The 25,888-nt window shown below is 34.8% G+C and overlaps 1 protein-coding gene across 3 annotated transcripts in view; it reads left to right on the top strand.

Moving 5' to 3' along the window:
- Positions 1-25,888, top strand: part of PDS5B (PDS5 cohesin associated factor B) — a 99,908-nt gene that overhangs the window by 30,957 nt on the left and 43,063 nt on the right. For all 3 annotated transcript variants that reach the window (XM_005516304.2, XM_014249701.2, XM_014249692.2), the window contains exons 7-14: positions 5,842-5,922; positions 7,709-7,849; positions 15,649-15,764; positions 17,454-17,548; positions 19,844-19,989; positions 20,877-21,028; positions 22,735-22,848; positions 24,356-24,437. In XM_005516304.2, coding sequence (XP_005516361.1) covers positions 5,842-5,922; positions 7,709-7,849; positions 15,649-15,764; positions 17,454-17,548; positions 19,844-19,989; positions 20,877-21,028; positions 22,735-22,848; positions 24,356-24,437 — 927 coding nt within the window. The remainder of the gene's footprint in view (positions 1-5,841; positions 5,923-7,708; positions 7,850-15,648; positions 15,765-17,453; positions 17,549-19,843; positions 19,990-20,876; positions 21,029-22,734; positions 22,849-24,355; positions 24,438-25,888) is intronic.

The following is a 25,888-nucleotide window of genomic DNA, read 5'->3' as shown; positions in this document are numbered from 1 at the left end:
TAGTGTGCCTTTACTACTAGCCATTAATTTCTGTAAATAAATAGCACATCAATTATTTTCTATTGACAGTGAAAGACTAAATGTTTAGTATAGGTCAGTAATATTTTTTTCACCACTGGAAGTGTTTTAGCTGTGTCCTTCAAGGAGTCTAATACTTGTGTGACAGGACTAGACTGAAATTTGTGTGGTTAAAATCCAGATTATGAAGTAAAGCCTTGGAATACAAAAAACAAAAGCAAGAATATGCAAAATACTTCGGTTTGTGGTTTCTCAGATAAGAATCTATTGTTTCATTGTGTCATCTGTGTTCAGCTTGATCTCACTGTACTATTTTTATGTTTCAAGTTTAATAAACTGAGTCTGAGTTGAGGAATTTGTATCCTGTTAGGATGTCTGTAGCATTAAAACAGTTCTGTTTCATAGTGGATTTAAAATCACTTACTGAATATTTGAATAAGGGTAAATATATTTGGGGGTTTGCATTTTCTGCTGCTTTTCTTTTAATCAAAGTCTCTGTGGATAGGATGCTCATTTACAGGCTGCTTTCTAACTGAAATAGTTGCATAATGTCAGAGAGTGTTTACCTTTTATTTTTTTCTATACTAATGGGAAGGAGTTTCTACTATTTTTCTGTTTCATCTCAAAATCTTCATGTAATGAATTTTTATTTAAAATTATTTAGAATTTGGGTCCTCTAACTACTTTCTGTGGCTACTGACATGAAGTTGGAAAAGTGTAAAAAATTCAGAATTGAGAATTTTTCCACTCTTCCATTGAGAACAAAACCAGAAGGAGATAAAGGATAAGGTTCTCCCTAAAAAAGAATGGTGTCTTGGCTGACCGTACTGTTCAGCTGTGGGGGCTGTGGAAAGGGGAAATTGAATAATCAGACTGGTCACCAAAAATGGCATAAGGGCAGGCATTGGTGTAATGGTCTGTAGGGAATCCCCAGATTTCCCAGGGACCAGAAAATATTTTTAATGAAGTGGAAGGAGATAGATCTGCTACTAGCTTAAGTTCGAAAATGATCAGATTGAGAGATTGTTGAAGATAAGACAATTATATCTGTACAAAGTAACACAGGCAGCTGGTGTATTTTTCATATGCCCAAGGGGAGGGTTATGTATGAGAGGGAACATGTAGTGGCCTTGTGAACTGGATGGCTGCATCACAGAAAGAAGTTGTATTGTTAAAACAAGACTGAGCTCCTCAAATCTCAGTCTGTATGATTTATCTAACCTGTGGTCTGTAAGTATGTGTTGGGAACAGAAGGTTCATCCAGTGGCTGAAATTCAACATTAGACAGATTGATGCAAAAATTATGTGAATATTTTTAAGAGATGTAATAATTAGTTGAACAGTTTACAAAAGGTTAATTCAATACTGTTATCCCATAAACCAAGACAATATTTTTCCAAAGATGAGAAATAGATATGGTCCACTGTCCTGGGCAGTAAGTGTAAAAAGCAATGGTGCTCGCAGGATGGTTGCAAGAACTTGGGCATAAGGAACATATACTGGCCACATGATGTATATTATCAAATGTCTGTATACCATCATCAGTGGTCACTGAAGTAGTGACAGCTCTAAACTGCTCTATCTCCATTGAGTTTGTCATCCATCCCATTTGGATTGGATCCCATTTAGGATAAAAGCCATACTAATGTAAACCTGAGTGAAAGCAGCTGACACCAATATCAGAAGAGGCACACTGGAGTGTGCACAGGCTTGCTTGACTAGTACAGCTGTCAGATAAGCCAATAAAATTGCAAGCTTAACTTGTCTGACCATGTGCTTAACTTTTAATTTTGATGCCGAATAATTTTTTTTTTTTTCCCTTTGTAGTTTCTTCTCTATCAACTTAACCAAAATTGTTTTCATAGGATTATATTATGGGGGAATGAATTTAAGTGACCTAAACTCAGATAAGACCTAGAAGCAAGGGAAGACATAGTTAGTATGAAAAGGCAAGAAAAATTAATAGCTTTCCTTTCCCCTTTAATGATCTTTTTGTATTATAAACATTTTATGGCAGACCTGCAATCAGTTTTGTGTTTGTGCAGTGTGTTAAAAGGCAAACTGTACCTGATTTCCTTGGGTGTTTGCCAGTGTTCCATTTTCAGCCTCAGGTCTGCTACAGGAGATCCCACATCACACATCCCACGTGCTTTACATGCCTATGTTTTAGAAAAAGTGATATTGACAATTAAATTCTTTACTGTCTGTACTAGTAATTTGCTTAATATTTAGTGTTATCTATCTTGGCAACACTTCAGCTGAGCTTTTTCTTTGTCAGACATCCTTAAGAATCTGTTTACCTTCCTCAGGAGAGCAAGAGAATCTCCTGAAACTGTTCTGTCAGGTGCTCTTGGATACTAATTTGACTGCTGTGCCATTGATAAGAATAAATCTGAAGAAGCTTTTCAAATTCCAAGAAAATAATATGTGACAATATATGCTTTTCTGGAATATTTGCACTAGATACAGACTTAACATTTGATTTTTCTCCCAAAGCTACAAAATAAAGGCTGGATTGATGCTAGCTTAGTCATCTTCTGTAAATAAAATTTAAGGAACATGCATTTGTTTTCTGTTGCCTTTTTACTTTTTTTCTTTTTTACTTTTTACTTTTTTTACTTATTTTCTTTTAAGGGATGGGTAAAAATTTTTTCACTCTTATTTTTTTATCTATGGTAAGTTGTTTATTGAGAGGTAACTGGAAAAAAAAGGAATTGAGAAAAAAATCAAGTGAGTATGAGTTTCCATCACTTCCAACCCCATTGTACAAGAGCAAATGATTTAGGTTCTGTGGCATACTCTGCTGAGGAATATTATCTGTTTAAGCACAAAAATGTGTTTTCTACTGTCAGAGAGCTTACCATTGCATCTTCTGTTGAAAAGTAGAAGTTTGTTATTCTAGAGAAAAGCAGGTATGAAAAATGAGTTGGCAAAACTGTTAATGTCTTCCCAAAGTATAAAAAGCTTGAAATACCATCAACAAATGCTGAAAAATCATGGTAGAAATTGAGACAAAGGAGAGAACTTATGATTGACCAGGATAGCCTCTATTCAGATATTATTGCTGGAGGTCTCCCAAGGTTTTAAAAAATGCAAATGTTCTCCACTGTTTATTAAGATTCTTTTCTGAAACAAAGCTGGAAGTTTTCAGGGGAAAAGTCTGGTTCAGATGTTAAATGTAACCTCAGTTTTCTTGCAGAAGATTTGTGTTGCGCCTTCTCAGAGGCGGTTCTTTGATGTTTTCTTATCAATCAATATTTATTTTTCCAAAGATGAAAACTAGATATGGTCAAGATGTAGTAATTGCTAATGATTATTTTAAACAATACTGCCAGCTGATGCACCCTGTTGTTTCTACCCCGTTCAGCGCTCTAAAAACTTACGCCTACTGGATGCCTACATGCTCTTAAAGGCATCCTGATTAAGATAATTGTCCACATCATGAGGGCTTTCTTAAATCATTAAATGATCTTGGAATGCACATCAATTTTATTTCCAAGCATATGGAAAGATTGTAAAGATGATAATGGTAGAAGAGCTTATCTAAAAACAGAGAAGAAATTTGTTAAATTAGATGTTATCCTTTTAAAATTTCTTCTTCAGGAGAAGAAATTTTAGGGTATTTTTGTGACTGTTGACTTAGTCAGAAGGTTTGGTTCTGTAAAAGATCTTTGAACCTACTTGGTTAAGTCTGGGCTGCTCCTGTTTGTGTTTCACGTAAGGCAGTGCCACTTTTGCTTGTTTCGGCTTTTATCCTGAAGCTGGAAAATGAGGAGAAAACTCTCGTGTGCTTTTGAGACTTCTTTGATATTTTCAGAAAGTGGAGCTTCTGGATATTTGAGGGTCATGAGTATTGGCACTACTAAATTAAGTACATGAGGCATGAAAAAAATACCTACCTTTCCTTAGTTGCTTGTGCTCTAGATTATTTTTCTCTTTAGAACTATTTTTAGATAGATATTTGCATTACACTTCCTTTTTACTCAGGGTTGCAAATAGCCACTTGTAGCATTTATCTTGGGGAACATTAAGCTTTGAAGTGAACTGCTGTGCAAAAGGTACAAGCTGAAACTAATGTGAATCAGAACAGATCTGCCTGTTGAAACTCTTCTGTGCTAGGTCTACTGTTTAGACTTGTTTTATACTAAATCAGATCTTTCTCATGATCCAGAGTTCCCTCTTACCCAGGTGAAAGTCGTTTTCTTTGTTTTGCTAGAGGTGAACTGTGAAGTCAAGAAGGATCAGAACAAGAATTGGAATTGGCATACTTTCCTTGTTATAATTATTTGTGCCTTTTATTTCCTGAACCATTACGATTCTGAGTAACAGAAAACAAATGATTCCTGTGGAAATACCTCTTTTCTTTTTTTTTTATTGTGACCATAAAGAACAATCCAGCATGCAGTGTTTTCTCTTTTCTGGGACATGGAACAACTGTACAGTTTTGTAATAAGATGAAAGCATTTTATATATTAAAGTATCTTTCCAGAATTGGAATTTTTAGTCACCTTCTGTATTGGCTTTGAATAAAACAGACACGTCAAACATGACTCTGTAGTGTTTCAAGTTCAGTCACCTCTCTTAATTCTATTAGGAGCCAAATCAAAGACTTTTTTGTTTCATATTATCAGAAAATGTTAATCTTTTCCCACTGCTGTTTAGAAGCCTATAGTTCTATAGGGTTTTTAAAATTTCAGACAATACTCTCTGTAGCTTTGCAAATCCTGTCTTTTGTTCAGACAACTCTAAAGAATCAAGCATACCCAGGTAAAGAAATACCCTGGGTGTGGCTAGTCATCTTATGTTTGCTTTTCATTGTGCTAAAAGAAGTTATCTTCCTTTTATAGTGAGAAATATTTTTAAAAAACCACAAACTGCCCCCCAATAAAAATTGTATATATTATATACAATATAATATATTATATATATACAAAATAATATATAGGTGTGTATATATATATGTATATATGTATGTATAATTCTATCTTTTTGTAGAGGTTTTTAGCTATTAAAATACTACATATTCTTGTGTATTGAAGACTTTTTTCTTCATTCTTCTGTATGTTAATCAGCTCTGCAGTGGCTATCACAAGGGCTGAGTTGCATTTTCTTTGAAAATTTTTGAAAAATAATTGTGATACAAAAATTGGAGAAAGGATGTAGTAACTAGAGGGTGGAGAATGTGTGCAGGGAAAGGGGGAGAAAAATGATAGAGCAATAACCCAATTAGACAAATGAAAGGATAGGAATGTTGAAGAGGGTATGTTTTTTAAATTTTTTGTATTTGTTTAGCTTATATTTTCCCATAAACTGAAATTCTAGGGCTTTTTTTCTTTTCTGTCTCTGTCAGCAGGCTGAGTATCTTTGCATGGTGTGATGGAGAGGCTGTGGTGGTGACTCACAGGTGGCTGCTTGATGCAAGGGAGAATTGCATTTTCTGTCCTCCTGTTCAGTCTCACTTCTGTGATGACTAAATGCCTCTGTGTTGCTTTGTATCACTTTCCAGGAAAACTGATAAGGAGGAACAGTAAAATGCAGGCACTGAGTTAAATGAGCATTAGTTTTAGATGTGCAACTGAAAAGTAAGCCCTCATCTGCCAGGAGTTTTTTGAAATTTTTCTCAGTAATACCAGTGGACACTACAAAGCTTTGTTTGAATAGCTTTGTTTTTACTATATTCACTTCATTACTGAAAATATAAGAAGAACAGGCTATTTCTTTAATGCATTTATTAGTACATGATGGCTTTAAATTCTTAGGTTTGTTTTAAAATAAATGAATATGCTTATAACTCTTCTGGGTTTTTATTTGTTTTTTCCCCAGAATTTAAACAAGCAAGCTTATGATTTGGCAAAGGCTTTGCTGAAGAGGACGGCGCAAGCAATTGAACCATACATTACTAATGTAAGTGAGGACTGCAAACAAACATGGAAATCAATACTTTCTCTAACTGAACTGTCTTATAAAAAGTATGAAAAAAAAAATGAAAAGGGCTGAAAAATAACTTTTTCCAGGTTTTCAGTTTTCTTTGAGAGAATGATTGTATTAATGAAGCACTGCATAACCTGTCCTTTTGACTCAAATTCTTTACCTTATAGAAACTATTAAGTACTTAATACTTGAAATTTGGGAAATGCAGTGGATAATTTACTTTCTCTACTGTCTTGGAAGACCTTGTGAGTCAATCCTTAGAGTGACTGGAAGATCAAATGTATTTATATATATTGTTCTGATAAAAATATATCAACACATTGTTTCTGCAGCAAAATTGGTCTTTTAGTGAGGAGATAAGACTATTTATTATTAAATTCTGCTCTGCCTTCGATTCTCTTGGGTATAAATCTATTTATTTAGAGCCAAGAGAATTCAAGATAGAGCAGAATTTTAGTGCTGTTATCACAGCAGTAGAAGAGGAAGCAATCTTAAGAAATGGTAGTAAAGAAGAAAACTGAGTGGATTGAGGATTGTAGCAGAGTTGAATGCAGACGTCACAGACACTGTAATAGATTAGGGATGAGGGGAAGTAAAGATCAGAGGGGAGTATGCTTGAACTTGAGTTGCAAAATAGAAAAAAAAACCCCAAAACTCTTAACTTTTAAGCAGTTGGGGATTTAGCAGGTCTTTCAGCATCTATGCAAAACCTCAGGAGCTTGGAAACAATAGAAAATCTTCAGTACTTTATATTACTTTCAGACTTGTAACACTTAGAAAGTGGGTACTTATTAAGATTTTGAAAAACTCAGATCTGCTGTTTGGGAAGGTGTTGCTGCATGGGAATGTGTTTTTAATGTTCATCTGTACAGTTAGATTACAAAGTGAGCTTTGAGGAAGTCTGCACAATAAAAATCTTTGTTATGGAGTCTTCTTTTCTTTGTTTCTCACATGGGAAAAGTATTTTGCAGTTTTGAAAATTTTCTTTCAGATGCATTAAAAACACAGAATGAGTTAGTTTCCTAGCCAATATTATATACATTCAGGCAACTCTCTATCCAGAAAAGCAAAACATTTCTTCAAGAAAGTCCTTTACTTAATATAAGATGCACTCTATTATATATATATTCCTCTTTAGTTGCTTCTTACCCATCAGAGAGGACATAGTTGAAAATAGAGTGGAAATATTTTCTTTAATGAGAAGTACGAAGTTTCCCTCAAATATGTCAAGTTTACCAAGAAGGAATATTTGCTTTACAGTTGCATTATGCCGTTTATAAATACAGATTCTGGAATAATCATTTATCAGTTCCTATGCTTTTACTTTCAACTCCTTAACCTGTAAGCTGTGTAGTGTAGTAATTAGCCAGTTGTTTCAGCCTTGCTTTAAATGTCATAATACTGCTGAAATGATGGTTTTCAGTAGCAGAATAACTCTGAATATAGTCCTATTATAAAAAGATATGATGCACTGAAACTCCTTTAAAGTTGTGTTTCTTAAATTATTTTTAGGCCTGCTGGGGTAAACATCATGTTTAATGTGTTTTCCTTTATGTATAATATTTGATACAAGAAAATTATATTTTAAGACTTCTGCTATGGAATTCTGATCTGTGTGTGCCACCTTCCTTCCTTTTCCTTTTAGTAGAGAAATTAATGTTGTAAGATTAAAAGTCATTCAATGTTTTAGGATTTAGCATAGGATTTAGAAGAGTATATTCATTCATATTGTTGATGTGTAATCTGTTTTGTTTTCCAGTTCTTCAATCAAGTCCTCATGCTGGGTAAAACATCAATTAGTGACCTGTCAGAGCATGTGTTTGATTTGATTCTGGAGTTATACAATATTGACAGTCACCTCTTGCTTTCTGTTCTGCCACAGCTCGAATTCAAACTAAAGGTAAGCACTTTCTACCCTTTCTATATATTTGAAACACGTATGCTTTGACCATTACTGTTTTTTGTTTTTTTTAATGACAAGTTCTTCAAATTATATGGCAAATAAAACTAATAACTAAATGTAAAAATTACCTTCTCTGCATTGTTTAAAGGAAAACCCATAAAACCCCTCAAAAATGTAATTTAACTTCAGGTGTATTAACCTACGGTGCATGTGTGTATATATTTGGGATTTGGTTGGTAGATGATTTTGGCTTGTATATTTCAGGCAATAACTCACATTTGTGGATGACTTGAGAATTTGACCTGTTTTATTTCTGGGTTTACTTATTTATTGTAAGAGACCTAATATTTTGAATATATATACTAATAATTTTGTCCCAAATGTAGCTCTGTGAGAGATGTAAGCAGACCACTGGAATGCATCAGTATGTCTTGTAGCAATTGCTGCATTTTTCAGGCTTGTTTCATATGTCTGAAGGATAGTCGGTTCTAGATCTCTATTTTAATGGGTATTTTTCTTCTTGACTTCCTTTTCAAAGTGTTTCCATCACTTGGACAAATGCAATAAAACAGTTGGTTCTCCCTTTATTCTGCAATATTTTTATTCTGTCTATCATTCCACAGGGTTTCTGTGAGGAATGTGATTAGATTAATATTACTCCTTTTGTATGTGATCTGTTACTAAACTTGAGGGCTGATGTGCAACGGGCCACTTGTAAGTTTGAATGTATTTTTATTACAGAGGACAGATTTTATGTTTGTAGCACCTTTGGCCCTTATTGTATTATTTATTATCATAGTGGTTTGTTCATGCCTATCACTTTTCTCTATTGTTGCTAGACAGGCATGCTACAATTGTTGGATGAGGGGTTTCTTAAATACTTTTATCATTCTGTTCACATTTGCAAGAGAAATAGGGTTCAATCTACTGCTTGCTGTCTGTGTCTCCAAAGCAGACCTTTTTTCGGCCTTTAATTCCTGTTCGTACAAATGGCAAGCAATTATCATTCTCACTCCAATAAAAATAATACTTCTGCATCTGAAGGTGTTATTCAGCATATTTGATCTTACCTGCTGCCATAATAGTATATGATTGCAGTATCTTTCCCATCTTGAAGTCCACTAAAATCTGCAGGTTCTTAAATGATTGTCCTACTCCTTCATCGACTAATATTTAATGATTTTCAATACTGATTTAATTTTTGAATCTTATTTTATTGGAATCAGTCTAGTAGCCAATGTCAACCTTTTTTTTTTTTGTTTGTTCAGGTTTTTTTTTGTGTGTTTTTTGTTTGTTTTTTTTGTGGGTTGTTTTGTTGTGTTGGATTTTTAGGTGTTTTTTTGGGTTTTTTGTTCCCTCTTTCCCCATGCTGGAAAAAATTCTGGTCTCTTTCTTCAGCTGGCTGATTTCAGTCCTAAGCATTTCCATGTTTTCTTTCTACTTCTTAATTTACAACACATTTTTTTCATGTTTACATTTCTGTTCTTTGTTTAGTGTGCTCTTTTCAGATGACGTACAAGTATTTTGTTGCTTTCTGTCTCCTTCATCCTCAGTGTAGTTTTCTCACTGTGGTCAGAACCATTAAGGGTAAGTGGTTCATACTTGATGTCTGCAAGATCCAGTTTAACGATGTTTCCAGGAGATATGTAGGTTTTGATAATTACATTCTTACCACTCTTATTCCTCCATGTCTTCTTGAACTCAGTTTAGTTTGTATTATTCCAAAAGCACTGTAATCATCTGGTTACTTCAGGTGTATGTTTTGATACTTTAGGTTATAAGAAAAAATAATATGCTGGTTTTTTCCCACTGGCTGTCAAATGACCTGTCTTTTAAAGAAGAAAAAAAGCACCTCTATTTGGAATGGGATCCATGTAGTTTAAATTTTGAGATGCTGGAGCTGGTTTCCCAGAGAACTTGCGGGTGCTTCATCTCTGGAACTGTTTAAGGCCACGTTGAGTGGGGCTTTGAGCAACCTGGTCTAGTGGAAGGTGTTCCTGCCTGTGGCAGGGTGGTAGAAAGATGTCCTTAAAAGTCCTTCCTAACCCAAATAATTTTATGGCTCTAAAGGAGTTGGGGGGGTCTTTAAGATCTTTCAGTGGTGAGAGGAGTATTTTGAAGATAAGTGTTCTAAAATATTAATGAAATATAGTCAAACCCTTGTTTTTTCTGTGGTCAACACAAGTTCATTCTACATGCAGACCTGCCAGTGATGATTAAATACGTTCCACTCCAACAATAGCTTTAGTAATTGTAAACAGCAGCAGCTAGTATCGACATTTTTTAATTCAGTTCCAGGTAATAGCTCATTAGTGTGTTGAGAAGAGAGTGTGATTTCAGTGAAACTCAGAGTGATTATGGTTGAAGACAGCCAATTTTTTATTGCTTTGAGTTAAAAGAAACTGGACAGCAATAACCCTGTTAAGGTTGATGATGCCATGGGTCAGGTGGCTGGTAAAGGTAAAAACCATGCGTGACAATCCATACTGAGAACTGGGAAAGGGGACTTGTCTTTTTTGATAAAGGTCAATTAAAATTAATGATACAATAGCCAAGAGCTTCAATGAGCCCTGCATATCATTCAGAGCTTCATTTAGTCTTTTCTGGATTTGGCACATAGTACTGTATCTCTGTATGCCCAGTTAAGGAGCCTTGTCCTTCTGAGCTTGCTTACCATGAACTACTAAGTATTTAAATAAAAGTTTGTAAAGTATATTTAGATCAAATACATAGTTTCACAGGAACATCCAGGTTTTGTTCTACGAAATTGTCTGATATGGCTCTTGAATACAGAGTTGTGATAATAGAAGGCAAATACTAGAGACAAATACTCCAGTAGTGCTTAAGAGGTATGGGACAGTTAGTGTTTTCCAAGATCTCATATTGCTGCTTTGATGCTTAGGAGATTTTTACCATTCCTTAGCAGATGCTCATGGAATCATAGAATACCAGATTGAAAGGGACCTCAAGGATCATTTGGGTAAAATTTTTCTTGGCAAAAGCACAGTCTAGACAAAATGGCCCAACACTCTGTCTAGCTGGATCTTAAAATGTCCTGTGTTGGGGAATCTACCATCTCCCTAAGGAGATTATTCCAATGGCTGATTGATCTCATGGTGAAAAACTTTCCTCTTGTGTCCAGTGTTGAAGGAAAACTGTGATTGTCTGAACAACTGAGTTGTGGAGATGTGCCAGAACGATCTCATCTTGCATGCATTGGACACATGGAAGGGGACATATTAGCTGTGCTTTACGAAGACAAATGGAATAATTTTCTTTGTATTTTTGAAAATATGCATTTCAAAGGCAGTAAGTCAAAACAAATTTTAGCCAGATGAAGTACACTCACAGTAGACCTACCTGAGAAAGACGTCAAGTGTTCTGGCTCACTTGAAAGCTGAGGTGCAAGCTTGGTTTCAGGTGTAAAATTGGCAAGTTCAGCATGAATTTGAAGGGATTCCTTCTGGCATCGTCAGTATTACCTATAGTTGCATATTCTGTACATGAAACAGACTTTCTGTATAATAACTTATTTCTTTGCTTCTAAACATTTAGCCTCAAGAAAAGGAGTCTCAAGGGAGATCCTATCACTCACTCTACAACAGCCTGAAAGGAGGTTGTAGCGAAGTGGTGGGATCAGTCTCTTCTCCCAGGTAATAAGTGACAGGACCAGAGAAAATGGCCTCGAGTTGCACCATGGGAAGCTTAGATTTGGTATTAGGAAAAATTTCTTCACTTAAAGACTTGTCAAGAATTGGAACAGGCTTCTTAGGGAAGTGGTGGAAGCATCATCTCTGGAAATTTTGAGAATGGAAGTGGAATAGTTTCTTTGTAAACACAGTGATGCTTGATTAATTGTCGGGCTCAAACATCTTAAAGATTTTATTTTTCCAGCCTTTATGACTCTCTGGTCCTATGGTTTTATGGTATGCTTTGAAAATGAAGTGATGATGGTTTTTCCCTAATCACCAGGTGAGCTTCACTGAGCCATCTCCACTGCTTTCCAGTTGATTGGGCTGCCTTGTTCCCAGTCTCTGCGGCTGATGGGAGATTTGAGGATGTAAATAAACATCTTTGAGTTTGACTCATTGCCTGACAGGATCCAAATCTCTTGCTCTCTATCTCCATTAATTTTTTTGTGCACTTTCTGGCAGGAAGCCTTCTAGTTTATCTTCATGGGTTTAGGACTGTGGACTGTCTCTTTGAATGGGGGTGAAATCCAAGGGCTTGCTCATCTGAGACCAAATAAATTTTTGACCATGAGGGGTCATATGAGGTAGAGGGGTTAAAAACTCTCAGTATGAAACTTAGGAAAAAGTTTAGGTGCCTCAGTAATACTGTTGAACCTACTCACTATTTGGGATGTAAACGATGTGGCCACCTAGTGTTCAAAGCACCTTGCCATTTTGGTACAACAGTGAAAGCACAAGTAAAGGCTATCTCCCTGTGCCACTCCTTCTCCCCCCAGGTAGGCTGAGTAGGGCAGCAGGCTGAAAGGGGACACGTGCTCAGCAATATAAGGTATGGGAAAGGAGGAGGAAAGGATTAATTTATGTTCATGCTGTTTGTCTTCCCAAGTGAGCCCTATGTGAGTTGAGACCCTGCTTTCCAGGAACTGCCAGGACATCTCTCTGCCTATGGCAGGTAGTGAATGAATTCCTCTTTTTGCTGTGCTTGCACACATAGGTTTTTCTTTACATATTGAACTCTTGTTCTCTTGATCTGTGGGCCTTTTAACCTTCCTTCTCTTCCCTTCTTCTCTCTCGGAGAGGAGTGAGAGAGGGACTGGGTGAGTGTTTTGCTTTTGACTGGGGTCAACCTGCCCCACCTCTATAGATTTATGTAAAGAAAAAGCTCCTGTGCTCTCAGGTGGCAGAACTCTGTTGTAAAGCTCTGTGAGAGCTGTGTGAAATCATGGTTGCATCTTACTAGTAGTTTGGTTTTTGTCTGATTATGGAAAGGAGTCTGGGGAATTAACAGGAGAATGAACACTGTATTAATTTCACTTAACCTCTTCTGTGAGGGTCAGTCATTTGTGCCTGATCTTGGCACTTTAAGATGGTGTGTTTATTGAGATCTAGTGCTAACGCAGAAGCATTATGGGTTTGGGAAAGAGCTAAGAATTTATTATTGTATAGGTCAGCTTGTAGAAGAAACTGAAGTAAAGGAACTTTTTTTCAAATTTTGTACTTGAATTTTGGAACTCCATGCTACAGGAAGCAAATAACATTTAAATGTTCAGGAGAATGGAAAGCTCATGAATAGACTCTTTTGGAAATAATTGTCATGGGGTTTAGGCTTTTATCTTACTGTTTTACTAAAACAATATGATATAATAAATAAAATCAATAAAAAGTTGACTTCTTATTTTAGAGCTACCTTTCTTCCTGGATATGGTAATTAAAATCTTCAAAAGTTTCAGGTTATGTGTCTACTTCTTATTCCCAAATCTCCCCAGAACCTGAGTGCTGCCTGTTCTTTTGGACTCTATAGTGATAACAATCTGACTGGCTTCAGCTGCAGTTACAGACTCAAATGTTTAGGCCAAAGAGCAGCTGCCTGTGTGCTGGGACCGTGTATAGGCAACTGAAAATATCCATGTTCAATGTCAATTTATATTGATGAGTCATGATGGAACACTATTAGATTGCTGGATTTACTTAAGAGATGAAGGGTGTGACTCCTCAAGTACAGAGTTTCTCACACAATGGAGAAATATTAAGATTTTTTCAGAGTTTGGTGCCCTTATTTTTCACCCTGAAAAAGAGTGAGAATGAGCGAAAAAGAGGGGAGATTAAAGTAGAATAAAGAGGAGAGACTGTTGCAGCAATGTATTCATTTAATAAGAAGTACAGGTGTATTTTTGTTACCCCTTGGAGTGTATATAACCTTGGAGTGTGTTTCAAGGAAGCCAACATCAGGGCATGAAATTTAGAAGCGACCAAATAATTATGTACCAAGGTCCATAACCCACAAGTATTTGTTGTTTCTACAACAGGACCAGAAACACAAGTGGGTTGTCTTATAATTGGATTAGTGGCTGATACAGCAAAAGCTTCTTCTGCAGCTAATTAATTAAGGATATTTTAGGGTTTTGCTGTTTTCTGGGTTTGTTTTGCTCTGTTTGGTTATTTCTGTCTATATTTCTGGCTGTATAATTAGGTAGTTGAATGTTCAGTGTGCTCCCAGCTCTTCCACCTGGCTCCTTCCTTCTACCTTCTAGAGGGTCTTGCTCTGACTCTGTGCTGGTTACCTAAAAAAATTCAGAGATGCTTAATATTTTAATGTTTTATCTGTTTGAGCAAGAGTGGATTGGATGTAAGTCATGGAGGCTGGACTAATGTAGGCCTTAAAAAAATAATTAGAAATTCTTAACCATGGCCCACACAATAAGAAATTGTAGTGTAATGGGCTGAAACTCATTAAGAAAAAACTGTAATTTAGTCCAGATTAAGAGGAGGTGGTTGTAGAATGCTTTCAGTAATGTCTGTGTGAATGTTAATTGGAAAAAAATTAGTCAAATGCAAAAAAAACATATTAATGGATTTGCCATAAATGCTTTGAATACTTAATACCAAAGTGTATTCAAAAGAATTAGTCTTTTGTAATGTAGTAATATATCACTGTTAGAAATTACTGCATCCTTCACTTCTTTTGCTCTGTTACTTTAAGGATTTTACAAATGCTTTTACTGTTCTTAGGGTTCTGAATTAAAAAGACATGCTGGCGAATGTTTCAACCCTTTTATGGTATTGAGTCAGGAGAAGTAGTTTGTCTCTAAAGCGGTGGTGTCGTATAAAAGAATTCCGACAGCTATACTGTGCTCTTATTTCTTGTTCATGATCAAAAGGTGATGCTGAACTAATAAGAATTCAAAGATGCTAGAAAAAAGGCAGTGTTTTACACAGTTCTTACTTTTTACCAGAAAAAACCCTGGGAATAATAAGGGATTAATATAATTAATATAATTAATATAATTAATATAAATTAATTTTATCTACCCCTTTTCATGGAATTGTTGCAGCCAATTGAGTTTACTCCTTTTAATGAGCGAAGGGAAAAAATTTGGTGAACAGTAAGTTCATGCTAATTGCACAAATGTTATCATACATTTCCGATGTATGAAGGTTCACATGCTGTGTGTTGTATTAAAGAATGTAGTGCAAAACAATGATAAAACAAGGCCTTCTCCAGTATATTTCCACTACCATTGTTAGTGCTCATTTTAAATATAAAAAGATAAAAAATATATCTGTTGTACCTCAGCAGTTTTGAATACAGGTGCAAATACAGGACCACATTCCGTGGATCTCAGGTCTTGGGTACTTAATCTGATGTTCTTTAGAAACTTGTATTCTGGAAATGGTTATTTTTAACTAATATTTTAAATAAAGCATTGTTCTATAGAACTGTAGACCTTTATGTGCAGACAATCATAGACTGACTTTTCTAAGTTTCGTTTTGTGTCTGAATTTTTACAGGCACCTATCAGGTTTCCTAATGATCAGTAAACTGTAAATAAGTATTAAAAAGATGTATTTTTCACCAGGATTTGTTCACGATGTTTTTTGTCCCTATATTGTTTTTCATTTTTAGAGTATTATTTTGTCTTCTCAAAAAAATAATGAAGAGTTTTTGTCTTGAGATAGACATTTGTATATAAGAGAATTGTATTGATCTGTATCATGATATTTCTAGAAATCTGTAAGTGTATTGGTGTAAAAACTGTACTCTGTTTTTTAGGGTTATTTTTCCTTTTAAATTAAAAAAAAAAAAAAAATCTGTTCATTTTCCAGAGCAATGATAATGAAGAACGTCTGCAGGTTGTAAAACTTCTAGCAAAAATGTTTGGGGCGAAGGATTCGGAGTTGGCGTCTCAAAACAAACCACTTTGGCAGTGCTACCTGGGGAGGTATATTCTGGTGTATTACTATTCCCTGTCTAGGGAGGAAAACCATTCAGTGAAGTCAAATGCAGTTGGTTTCAGTTCTTTTTGTTAAAGTGACATGGCTAAGTGTGAATTCCCTCCTGCTGCTTTATCTGAGATCTGGCAGAAAATGCTAAAGCAGTTTTACACATATCTTCCACATCTGTCATTCTGCAGAATGAAAGTTTACAAGTCGTGTCTTTAATGTTCATTTGTTTTCAACTAGCTTTATTGCCATTGTCAAGAAAAATTAATACTTTATTTTAATTTCTTCAAAAGTGAAACTATTCAATGATGGATTAATTTTAAAACAGCATCAAATGACATTTTTAGTATCTGGTGATACTAGAACTGCTCTTGAGGCTTTTATGTACAGTCTTCATGCATGAGTTTCAATTTTTTTTAATGATAGGAGTACCTTAAAAGAAGTGTGTAGTATTTACAATGCTGCAGATATACCTGGTTTTTTGAAATATTCTGCCACTTTGAGATAGAAAATACAGCTGTAGCTTGTAGTCAGGAGAAACTCCAGTTTGTCTACAATAAAGAAAATACTTTTGATTTGATGAAAGAAGATAAATTCTAAAAGTTACTACAAATGCCATAGTTTATAATGTTGCATCAATCATCAAAAGCAGAGTCCTCAAAGAAATGCTACTTTTAAGAATATAACTTAATTGAAGTAAAGTATTTTGCTTGAAAGTATATAGCTATTTAAAGCATGAAATGTCATAAAAAAATACCACATCTGATTGGGCCCAAGGGAAAATGCTTCATTGTGTTACAGTGTGATTATGTGCAGTTGGTTCACAGTAACTGTTTTCTACTACTTATGAATCACATATATACATATACTACTTCTAAAAATTTTCACAAAGTTATAATAGCTGTTACTGAAGGAAGCATTCATAAAAATCTCTTGATTTTGAAAATATACCTGGCTTTTACTAAAACAGGTATTCCTTAAAATCCATTTATCTGATAAATAAATATTTCAACAACAAGTGTTCTAAAATAACATTTTAAAAATTTGTTTTACACCAAGGATTTTGAGGCTAGCTTGAGAATGCATTTAATTTTGGAAGAGTTGTCTGTAACTAATTGCATCAACAGTTTTGTTATAAAATGACTCATATAAAAATTAAAAATGAGAAAATACTAGATTTTAAGAATCAAATCTAGTTCTGCCTTCCAAAAGGAAATCATATTAAATGATCCATCTCAGAAAAAAATTGTATTAGACTGCATGTGCATTTGTTTGTTCTCTGTCGTGAAGTATAAGGAGGGGATGTATGTCCCAGTTTTATAAAATTTTGAGTTTCTGATACATGGCTCATGGTTAATTATGTATAGCATTACAGAAGAGGAATTAAAATATATCACACATCTTTCTCATAGGTTTTTGTCTTCCTGGGAGTTTTTAATGTGTAGTAGGAGAAGATAATTCTTTTCATGTTCATAACATGAATCGACAAATGAGTATGAGAAATTTTTTTTTAAGCTAAAGACAGTCTGCTTAATACTGTGAAACTGGAGATGCTGTATGCATGTAACCATGCATGGGAAGCATAAAATACATTTTCAGAAATATTTGATATTGTGTAGAAATTAACAGATTGCTTTGGCAGAAGTGGAATTTTTGTTGTTGTAACGCATTATCTTGTTTCTAACTAGGTTTAATGATATCCACGTACCTATTCGCCTTGAGTGTGTCAAATTTGCAAGTCACTGCCTTATGAACCATCCCGACCTGGCAAAGGACTTAACAGGTATCAGTTTTATTATAACATTAGAATACCATTTTTGGTCTCGTGGAAGAGTCAAAAAGATCAGTTGTAATCCTAAGTAATGCTGTCAGATATTGTGGAGGACCTAATTGATGGTGGCGTTCTAAGTCAAAGTCCTTGCCTTCAGTGTTGCTTCTCAGGCTGAGGGGATGGCACAAAGAATGCCTCAGTTAGAGAGATCTCTCTTCCTCTCATATAGTAGTTGTGTTCCCAACTGCTGCTGAAATTAAGCACCATGGGATCAGATAAAGACAGCCTGCCTAACCTGATGGTCCTGGCATTTACTAATTAGGGTTCATAGGGGAGACTTATGTTCCACAGAGCTGAAATGTTTAAGTCTTACTCAGCCACTGTCTAAATCACGTTAACAGTCCTCATAACTAACCACCTTCACAGTTCTGCCTCCTTCAGATCAAACATAGTCTGTAATTCAGGAGCTCTGTAGGAAGAAAGCAAGTGGCATCAATGGAATCATTTAGTATTTGCTGCTCCCCATGTCTTAATAAAAAATTAATTAATGATAATTGGTTGGTTTGCTTTGTAGACTATATTGTCTCCATATCATTAAACCCCTGCTTGTAGTTTTTTTGAGGCAATATGTTTGCCTCGCTGGTCTAAGGAGGGAGTTAGAAGGACTGTAAAGTGCATGGGATTGCTCTCCTGCTTGCTGAGTATTTGTCAAATTGGACACAAATAGAGACTGGAGCCTGTGACTACAGGCTGGAGTCACCATGTAGTTACAGTGTTATCCAGAGATTAGCTCAGGTGGTTGGAGCATGGAACCACCACGGTTGTAGGTTTGATCCCCATATGGGCCATTCACTTAAGGGTTGGTCTTGATGACCATTGTGGGTCCCTTTCCAACTCAGAATAATTTTTGATTCTAAATTGTTAAGCCAGCTTAAAAAACCCAAAAGGTTCTGGGTCTTTCCTTAATGGAGTGGTAAGAATATTTTCAGTTTTGATTATCAGAATTGTATTTTAAATTTATCTTTTTTTTTTACATTGCAGAAAGACTTTGTGCCCCCTCTAATGGTATCCTCTGGGAAATGTAATTTTGCTTGCCCCTCCTTTCTCTCCCTTCAGTGCTTATCAAAGTCAAATTGTTGAAAAATTTCTGTGGCTCACTGGTATTGGAGATGAGAATTCTTTTGTGTAATGGCAGTATTTTTCATTTGTTTTAGTTTATGTTCCTGTGAAAAAATTGGGTTTTTTTAAAAAGGCTTATTTGGATTTAAAATTTCATAGCCTCTGTAACTGCAAAGCATTATTTTGAAATATTCTCTTTTGACACTTGGGTTGATTATCAGTAATGTTAATGGCCAGTGTTTCAGATGAGACTTGAAAAATTTTCACTGGTCATTGAACAGTGTTGAGAGAACAGTAACTTCTGGTTATTTTATTCAGAGTAAAGTCTGAATTTGCAAGGTTTCTTAAAGTTCTCAGCATTGTACTGATGCATGCAGTGAACTGTGATCTCAACTTTTGTGTGTGTGTTCTCCTACCCTTTTGTGCTTCTAAAATAACCTAAAATGCAGTTATGAAGACAAATGAATTTTGCCATTTTATTTGCCAGCTTTTTAAAATGACAATAGGTAGCTAACAAATTTGAAGCCTAAAAGCAGAAGTTTTAAAATGTTGATAGTGTAAGATTATTGGTGGTAGCAAGTAAGTAGCAGTGTACCAGAATAAACTAGAAAAATTGTTTAAGGTGGATAAACTAGGATGTGTCTAAATAAGCATTATAATTTAAAGTATCTCTTGCTTTGTCCCTGATTACGATGCTTACATGGCTCATACTGTTGAGTGTTCCTGGAGCAGGTGAACTAGATTCCTTGTGGATAATAGAGAAGTTGTGAGCAGGAGTGCAACTCATGTGCTCTAGGAGCCAAAGGGGATGGAGTCTGCAGGAAGAGTAGCCTCTAGCCTCATGTAAGACTTTAAAATGTATATGGTGTGGTTAGCAAGTTCTCAAGCACTGTATATTCTACTCCACAGATCCAGTCCTGCTTGGCTGTGAAAGTTGCTAATGTATACTATAAGAAATAATAAAAAAGAATTGTAGCCACATAATTCTTATTTCAATAATGCCAGTAATACATGTATTTAATATTCTAAGCAAATACGAAGTTCTGCTGTCATTCCTGTTAATCTTGGAGGAAACTATTGATTTGTTACTGCTGATGCTTCAAGCAGAATAAAATAATTTTTCTGTGTCTGTCTAGTGGGGAAAGTAGCTGCAGTTGTGTATTTACACTTAGTCATTTTTTCCCCCAGAATATCTGAAAGTAAGGTCGCATGATCCTGAGGAGGCCATACGGCATGATGTTATAGTATCCATAGTTACTGCTGCTAAAAAAGATCTTTTGCTTGTCAATGATCACCTGCTAAATTTCGTCAGAGAAAGGACACTGGACAAGCGGGTAAGACATAATTAGCATTGATAATATCTGTGTTTTATACTTCTAAATGGTAATATTCACTTTCTTTTAAATCAACACTTTTAAGAAATGCTATACTGATTTTAAAATTGCAAATGAGAACAATACGAAGCAAAAAACCTTGATGGCATCTATTTAGTGAGGTACCTTCTTCCCATGACTAGAATGCTATATTTTACATTGTGCTGTATTTTATTTAAGATGATATGATCTAAAGAATTAACTGGAACACAACAATGTTCCAATTGTATGGTCTAGTAAAACTTTTGAGTCAAAGAAAACCCTTGTAATACATTCTAGCATTTTTAAGAAATTTTTCAAGCAGGTTTCAGAATGTATTATAGGTATTGTAGATTAACTGCTTTTAATTAGATTGTTGAGAGACTGCAAATCAGTGTAGTAGCTTTCAAATTTGAATAGTCTTAAATTTTAGTTTAGATATATTGCATTATTTGGTAAAATTTATGAGGTTTGCTACTTCATGTAAAGCATACTAAACGTGTTTGTTGATGGCAAACTTTAAAAATTATTGCCTAATCTTTTTTTCATTTGGTGACATGCTTTTTCTTGTTGCAGCCATAACAGAAATGTAGATATTGACTAAGGGTGTTGGCTTGAAACTGTAATAATTCTGAATTCAAGAGGCGTACTTACATGGTAGTTATTGGTGTTGAAAGCTTCAGTGTAACAGATATGATGCAACATACATCCTAATGAGAAACTATTGCACTTACAACTCGGTTTAAATTTTTTGTGTATTAAATTATGTTTTTTTGGTATAGAATAGGAAATACCTAATAGAAAATTCTGCAGTCTTTTCAGTTTTGAGTTTTGAACTGCTAAACTGGCTGCTGTTTCTTTTTGTCAAGTGGAGAGTGAGGAAGGAAGCTATGATGGGACTTGCACAGATATACAAGAAATATTCATTGCAATCAGAAGCAGGAAAAGAAGCTGCAAAACAAATATCATGGATCAAAGATAAACTTCTGCATATATATTATCAAAACAGTATTGATGATCGGTAAGTTAGTTGTAAAAGCTGGCAGATTCAGTGGCTAAGTGTTATAACTTGTTATGAAGATTTGTTTTTCCTTTTTGTTCCAGTGCTGCTGGGAAGGAGGAATCTTGATAATCCTGTATGTTTTGATTCAGTGCATAATCTTATATAGCTGCAGCCAAGTGTTGTCCTGTGTTGTTTTCTTCTACTTTATTGTTTTTTATTTTAGGGTTCTAAAGGGTGTGAGAGGTTGGAAGATTTCAGAAGTCTTAGGTGTACCTTGTCACTGCTTCAGTAGAGGGGATTTTTGTTTAAGTAACTTTTTTTCTTGTAACTTCTTAAGTAACTTGTCAATTTATATGTTAAAATTTAGTAGGTAAACTTGCTTGAATAATGTTGATTTAGATTTGCATGCTCTTCCTGTATGTTTTAAAGGTAACACGTGTAGTGACAATGGGCAAGCCATATCACTCTGCAGAAAAGTTAGGTTTTTGTAGCATAAAAGCTGTGAATTAGGGCCTTGTCCTGGATTTGTAGTGAAAGCAGTGCCTCTGTCATACCAGCTGTAGCCTTGTATATGGTTGTTGGTATTGAAAAAGAGATGGTTGCACATGGGTAACAAGTTTGGGAGCAAGTGTGCCTTGACTAATCAAGGTAATCGTGTCGGCTTTGGAAATAAGTCTTCACAGTGTGTTCAGATACAAATGGCATTGTGAACCCATAAAAGTATTTTCAAAAATTCAAAAACTTATCTTCAAAACAAGTAGTTATTTCATGGTACCGTGGAAATGGACTGTCTGGATCCTTACATCCAGCCTTAACCACTGATGTTTCTCTCAAACCTTTTAAACTGTCTGAATTTGGGTTTTGATCACCTGCTCCAACTGTGTGTAAGGAATTTTGTTTCCTTTTCCAACATAAACATACAGGATTGGTTTTGCCTGTTTGCTTCATTCTGTTAATACTGATCTCAGTTTTGGACCTCAGTCTTGGACTTCTTGGTATTTAGGAGTAGTGTGCTGGCTTGGTTTCCCTTTTTTTTCCCTTCTCAGTCTTTTCTAGGTAACTCGCAGGCCCAAACCTTTGTCTCATCCTTTTTCCAAATAAGGAGCTTCATGTTACACAGAAGCTTTTAATAATTCCCTTGGGAATATACCCACATTTATATTGCAGATGCAAAAAACATGGGACAAACTCAGCCTGTGGGGATGGGGCCAGAAAAGGTGGAAGGAAGTCAGCTCCTTCTGATTTGTATCTGAATTCTCCTTCTGGGCTTCTTGATATTTTGTGATATAATCAACATTTCTTTTTTTATACGCATTATTATTAGTAATAGCAGTATTATTTTAGGCAGATTAATTTGGGTCAGTTCATTAATTTATTCCAATACTGAATTGTAATAAAATTAAATGTTAACATCTTATTGGATTGATAATTAATATCTTTCTCAAATGGTTTGGTTTCTTCTAGATTTAATACGTCTGATTTTGGTAATGTCATCCGTTAGATCTCCTACTGCCAGCATTAACACTGTGTTTTCTGTAATGATAAATTTATGTTTAATTTCTGCTGAATTATGTCAAGTAACTTGACCTTTAGGTTTTTGAATATCCCATTTTTTATGTAACAACTGATGTCTAGATAGGGCTGAGAATTTTTGAATTGATGTTTCTACAATTCCAGGCTGTGTTCTTCCTGCACAACTTAAGTGTCTTAATCCTATCTTTCAGGTTACTTGTTGAACGCATTTTTGCTCAGTACATGGTCCCTCATAACTTGGAAACAAACGAACGAATGAAGTGTTTGTATTACCTTTATGCAACACTGGATTCAAATGCTGTGAAGTACGTGCTGCTTTTTACTACTTGCAAAATAATTTTTAATACAAATATTATTGTAAAGTAGTTTTCAATTGTTATGAATGGCCTAAGTCAGTGGGCAGAAATAGTTTATAAGCTATTAGAAAACAGAATGTAGGTATAGCATCTATTTTTCAAGTGAGATTTTGAAAAAACCCTAAACTTATAGGGTGTTTTCTAACAAGATACAGTACATTTCAGCCATAAACAGCCAAAGAGGTAGTGTCAGAGATCTGGAAAGAAGCTTGAGTACATGTCGATCCTTATATGTCTGCAAAGAGATAATATAGATCTGGAAGATCAGCTCTAAGTCTTACTTGACAACTTCTTAATTAATATATTACTTGTTGCAGCAGCCAAGGTGACTTAAGAATGAGAATGTCTTTCCTCCTTCATTATTATTATTATTATGCTACGTGCCTTCTCCAGCTTAAAATAGGTACATGCATGTGAATTTGACTAAGTTATACTGCTGTAATGTTCACAGTTGGACTCATTTCAGATAGTTTTACTTTGTTTTTCATGTAGTAGTACTCGGTCACTTGGAAATCAAATAGAGGTTTTTTTTGTCCCGTGAAAGAGACTAGAAAAGGCTTTGTATATGAATGAATGCCTTAAAAGATCCCAAAGCCTTCTAATTCTACAAAATCTGATATTTGAATCCCCTGAATTTCTTGTATTGCCTGTCCAAAGACATGACAACTATAACAAACTAAAATTATTAGTAGTATATTAAAAAAAAAGTTACTGTCCTAGTAATTTTTAGCGTAGGCTAAATGAAAATGCAGAATGGATTCTTTTAAGTTACTTGTTATTTCAGGCAACAAGTAACTTCTGCATTCTACAGCTCTTGTACACAGCAGTGCTCATTTTAAAGACTTAATTTGTTCAGTTATTTATATAGAAATTATTTTTTTACTTGTGGATTCTGTAAATTTTGTAAATGCGGCTATGACCACTATTTATATGGTTTACTATTCCTGGAGAGTGTGCTAATTTTCTGTTCTACTGAGTGTCTTTCATGCATCTCTCATCATCTTAATCATGTCCACTTTCACAAATTATTAATCTAGTAGCTGCTTCCTGTCTGCAAAAAAAACCATTTGTTTTGGTGATAAAAATCTTAAATATCTGCTTTAACCTACTTCTTGATATGTTTTTAGAAGAGTCATTTCAGGCTTGTACAAATGACCTGGTTCCTAATGGACCAGAGACTAGTTGCTTCCTCCTTCTTTGAAAGGCAGTGTACTTGAGCATCTGAAATGAAACTTGTTTCAAAATCTCACTTTATATCAGTCTAATATGACCAGTTAATTTTCCATATTATCCTACTAGGAAATATTTAACCTTTGCTCACACAGCAGTGGAAGTTCATGTAATAAGTACATTTCTGAGCCTGAAATTGAAAAGACTGTTAAGACTCATTTTGGACAGTTGTGTTACTCCTTGAATAGATAATTTTGACAATTACTTCTTTTTTTTATATTTTCAGAGCATTGAATGAAATGTGGAAATGTCAAAATCTACTACGACATCAAGTAAAGGATTTAGTTGACCTAATAAAACAACCCAAAGTGAGTTCAACTTATCTTTATTCCCCAGTGAATATGCAATTTTAGTAAATGTACTGTTTTATAATTCCCTTTGGTTATCTCAGGCTTATTTGTAATAGCAGATTGAAAATATTGTGAAAGTTAACTGATACTCCATTAGACTACATTTGCTGAAGGGAATGTTTATACATTGTGTTTGTAAAACTGAAGAAGAAAAGGGAACTTTCTAAAATGTTTTGCCAGTCATTTAATACTAAAATATTTTCTCCTGGTGTTTGAGTTACATCTTTCCAGTACTATTCTGACTCTTGAAACAGGGTGAAACCAGCATATTATTTTTGATTGCCAAATCAAGTAATTAATAAAAAGTATCTATATAAGCCCTCTTAAATTGTTAACTTATATGTGATTAGTAACTTCGAAGAAATTGGAATATTTTTGTCACAACAGGTTACTCATTTCTTTTCCCTCTCAGAAATTTCTTAAATATTGTATTGGAGATACCAGACTACAATTTAATTTTCTTATATAGGGATTTTCTCAGAAGGGAAAAATGAAAATTTATTGAGCATTTAGGATATTCTCATTAAGTGAATTTCATGTTTGTTTTAGTTTACATCTATGTTCATACTCATGTTTGGGGTAGGGAAAGTATAAAACTAAATTCTTGATATGGTTTGGAATATAATTAAAACTTGGCTTTAATGCTAGAAGTTTCATCTGATGATTTTTTAATAGAAATAATGTTGAGTAGAAAATGTTGCCATGCTCAAACTTCTGTGTGTCTGTGTGCATGATTTTTATTTTCAGTATGTGTGTGTATTGAACCAAGGTAAATTTAATGATTATCCATTTGCTGGAATTACCGGGAAGAGTGGGTAGCTGTGTGGTTGGATTATCTAACGTATCTGCTTAGAAATGCTAGTGTCTTGCCAATAGAGAGAAACTGCAGTGAAATTAATAATTTTGATACAATACACCATTAAAAACATGCTGTAATGTATTAAATTCTAAGTGCAGTAAATGCTAGCATAGCAATACTTCATTGTATTTTGGTGACTGTATTGAAATTTTTTCATGTACTGTTTAATGTTCTTTGGTGTAGGTTAAATGCTTTTATGCATTTAATACCTGAGTTAGTGCCTTGATATTTTCTGCTTTTCAGTTGAAAGTGAAATTTTAACTTTTCCTTTTGTTTTCAGGGAGTTGTGAAATTTCTTTGTCACTGTGTAAATTATCAAATATTATACGGAATTTACCAGGAGGGTTTTGATGTCAGCATAAGCATTGCATTCAAGACAGTGCATGCTTTTGACGTGTTTGCATTTGTCCATCTGGATTTTATCCTATTTTTTGCTCTTAAATGCTGATTCTCTACAGTTGGATATTCTCTTGAATAACAAGACTACATGGGAGAATTTAAATGGCTTGTGGCAGAGCAGAGATGGGAAGAGAGGTGTCTGAGGGGGAGC

This window comes from Pseudopodoces humilis, chromosome 2 (genome assembly GCF_049639895.1).
Source record: "Pseudopodoces humilis isolate 2021_Gansu_Grassland_sample_001 chromosome 2, ASM4963989v1, whole genome shotgun sequence".
Classification (NCBI taxonomy): Eukaryota; Metazoa; Chordata; class Aves; order Passeriformes; family Paridae; genus Pseudopodoces; species Pseudopodoces humilis.
This window is presented reverse-complemented; position numbering and strand designations above follow the sequence as displayed.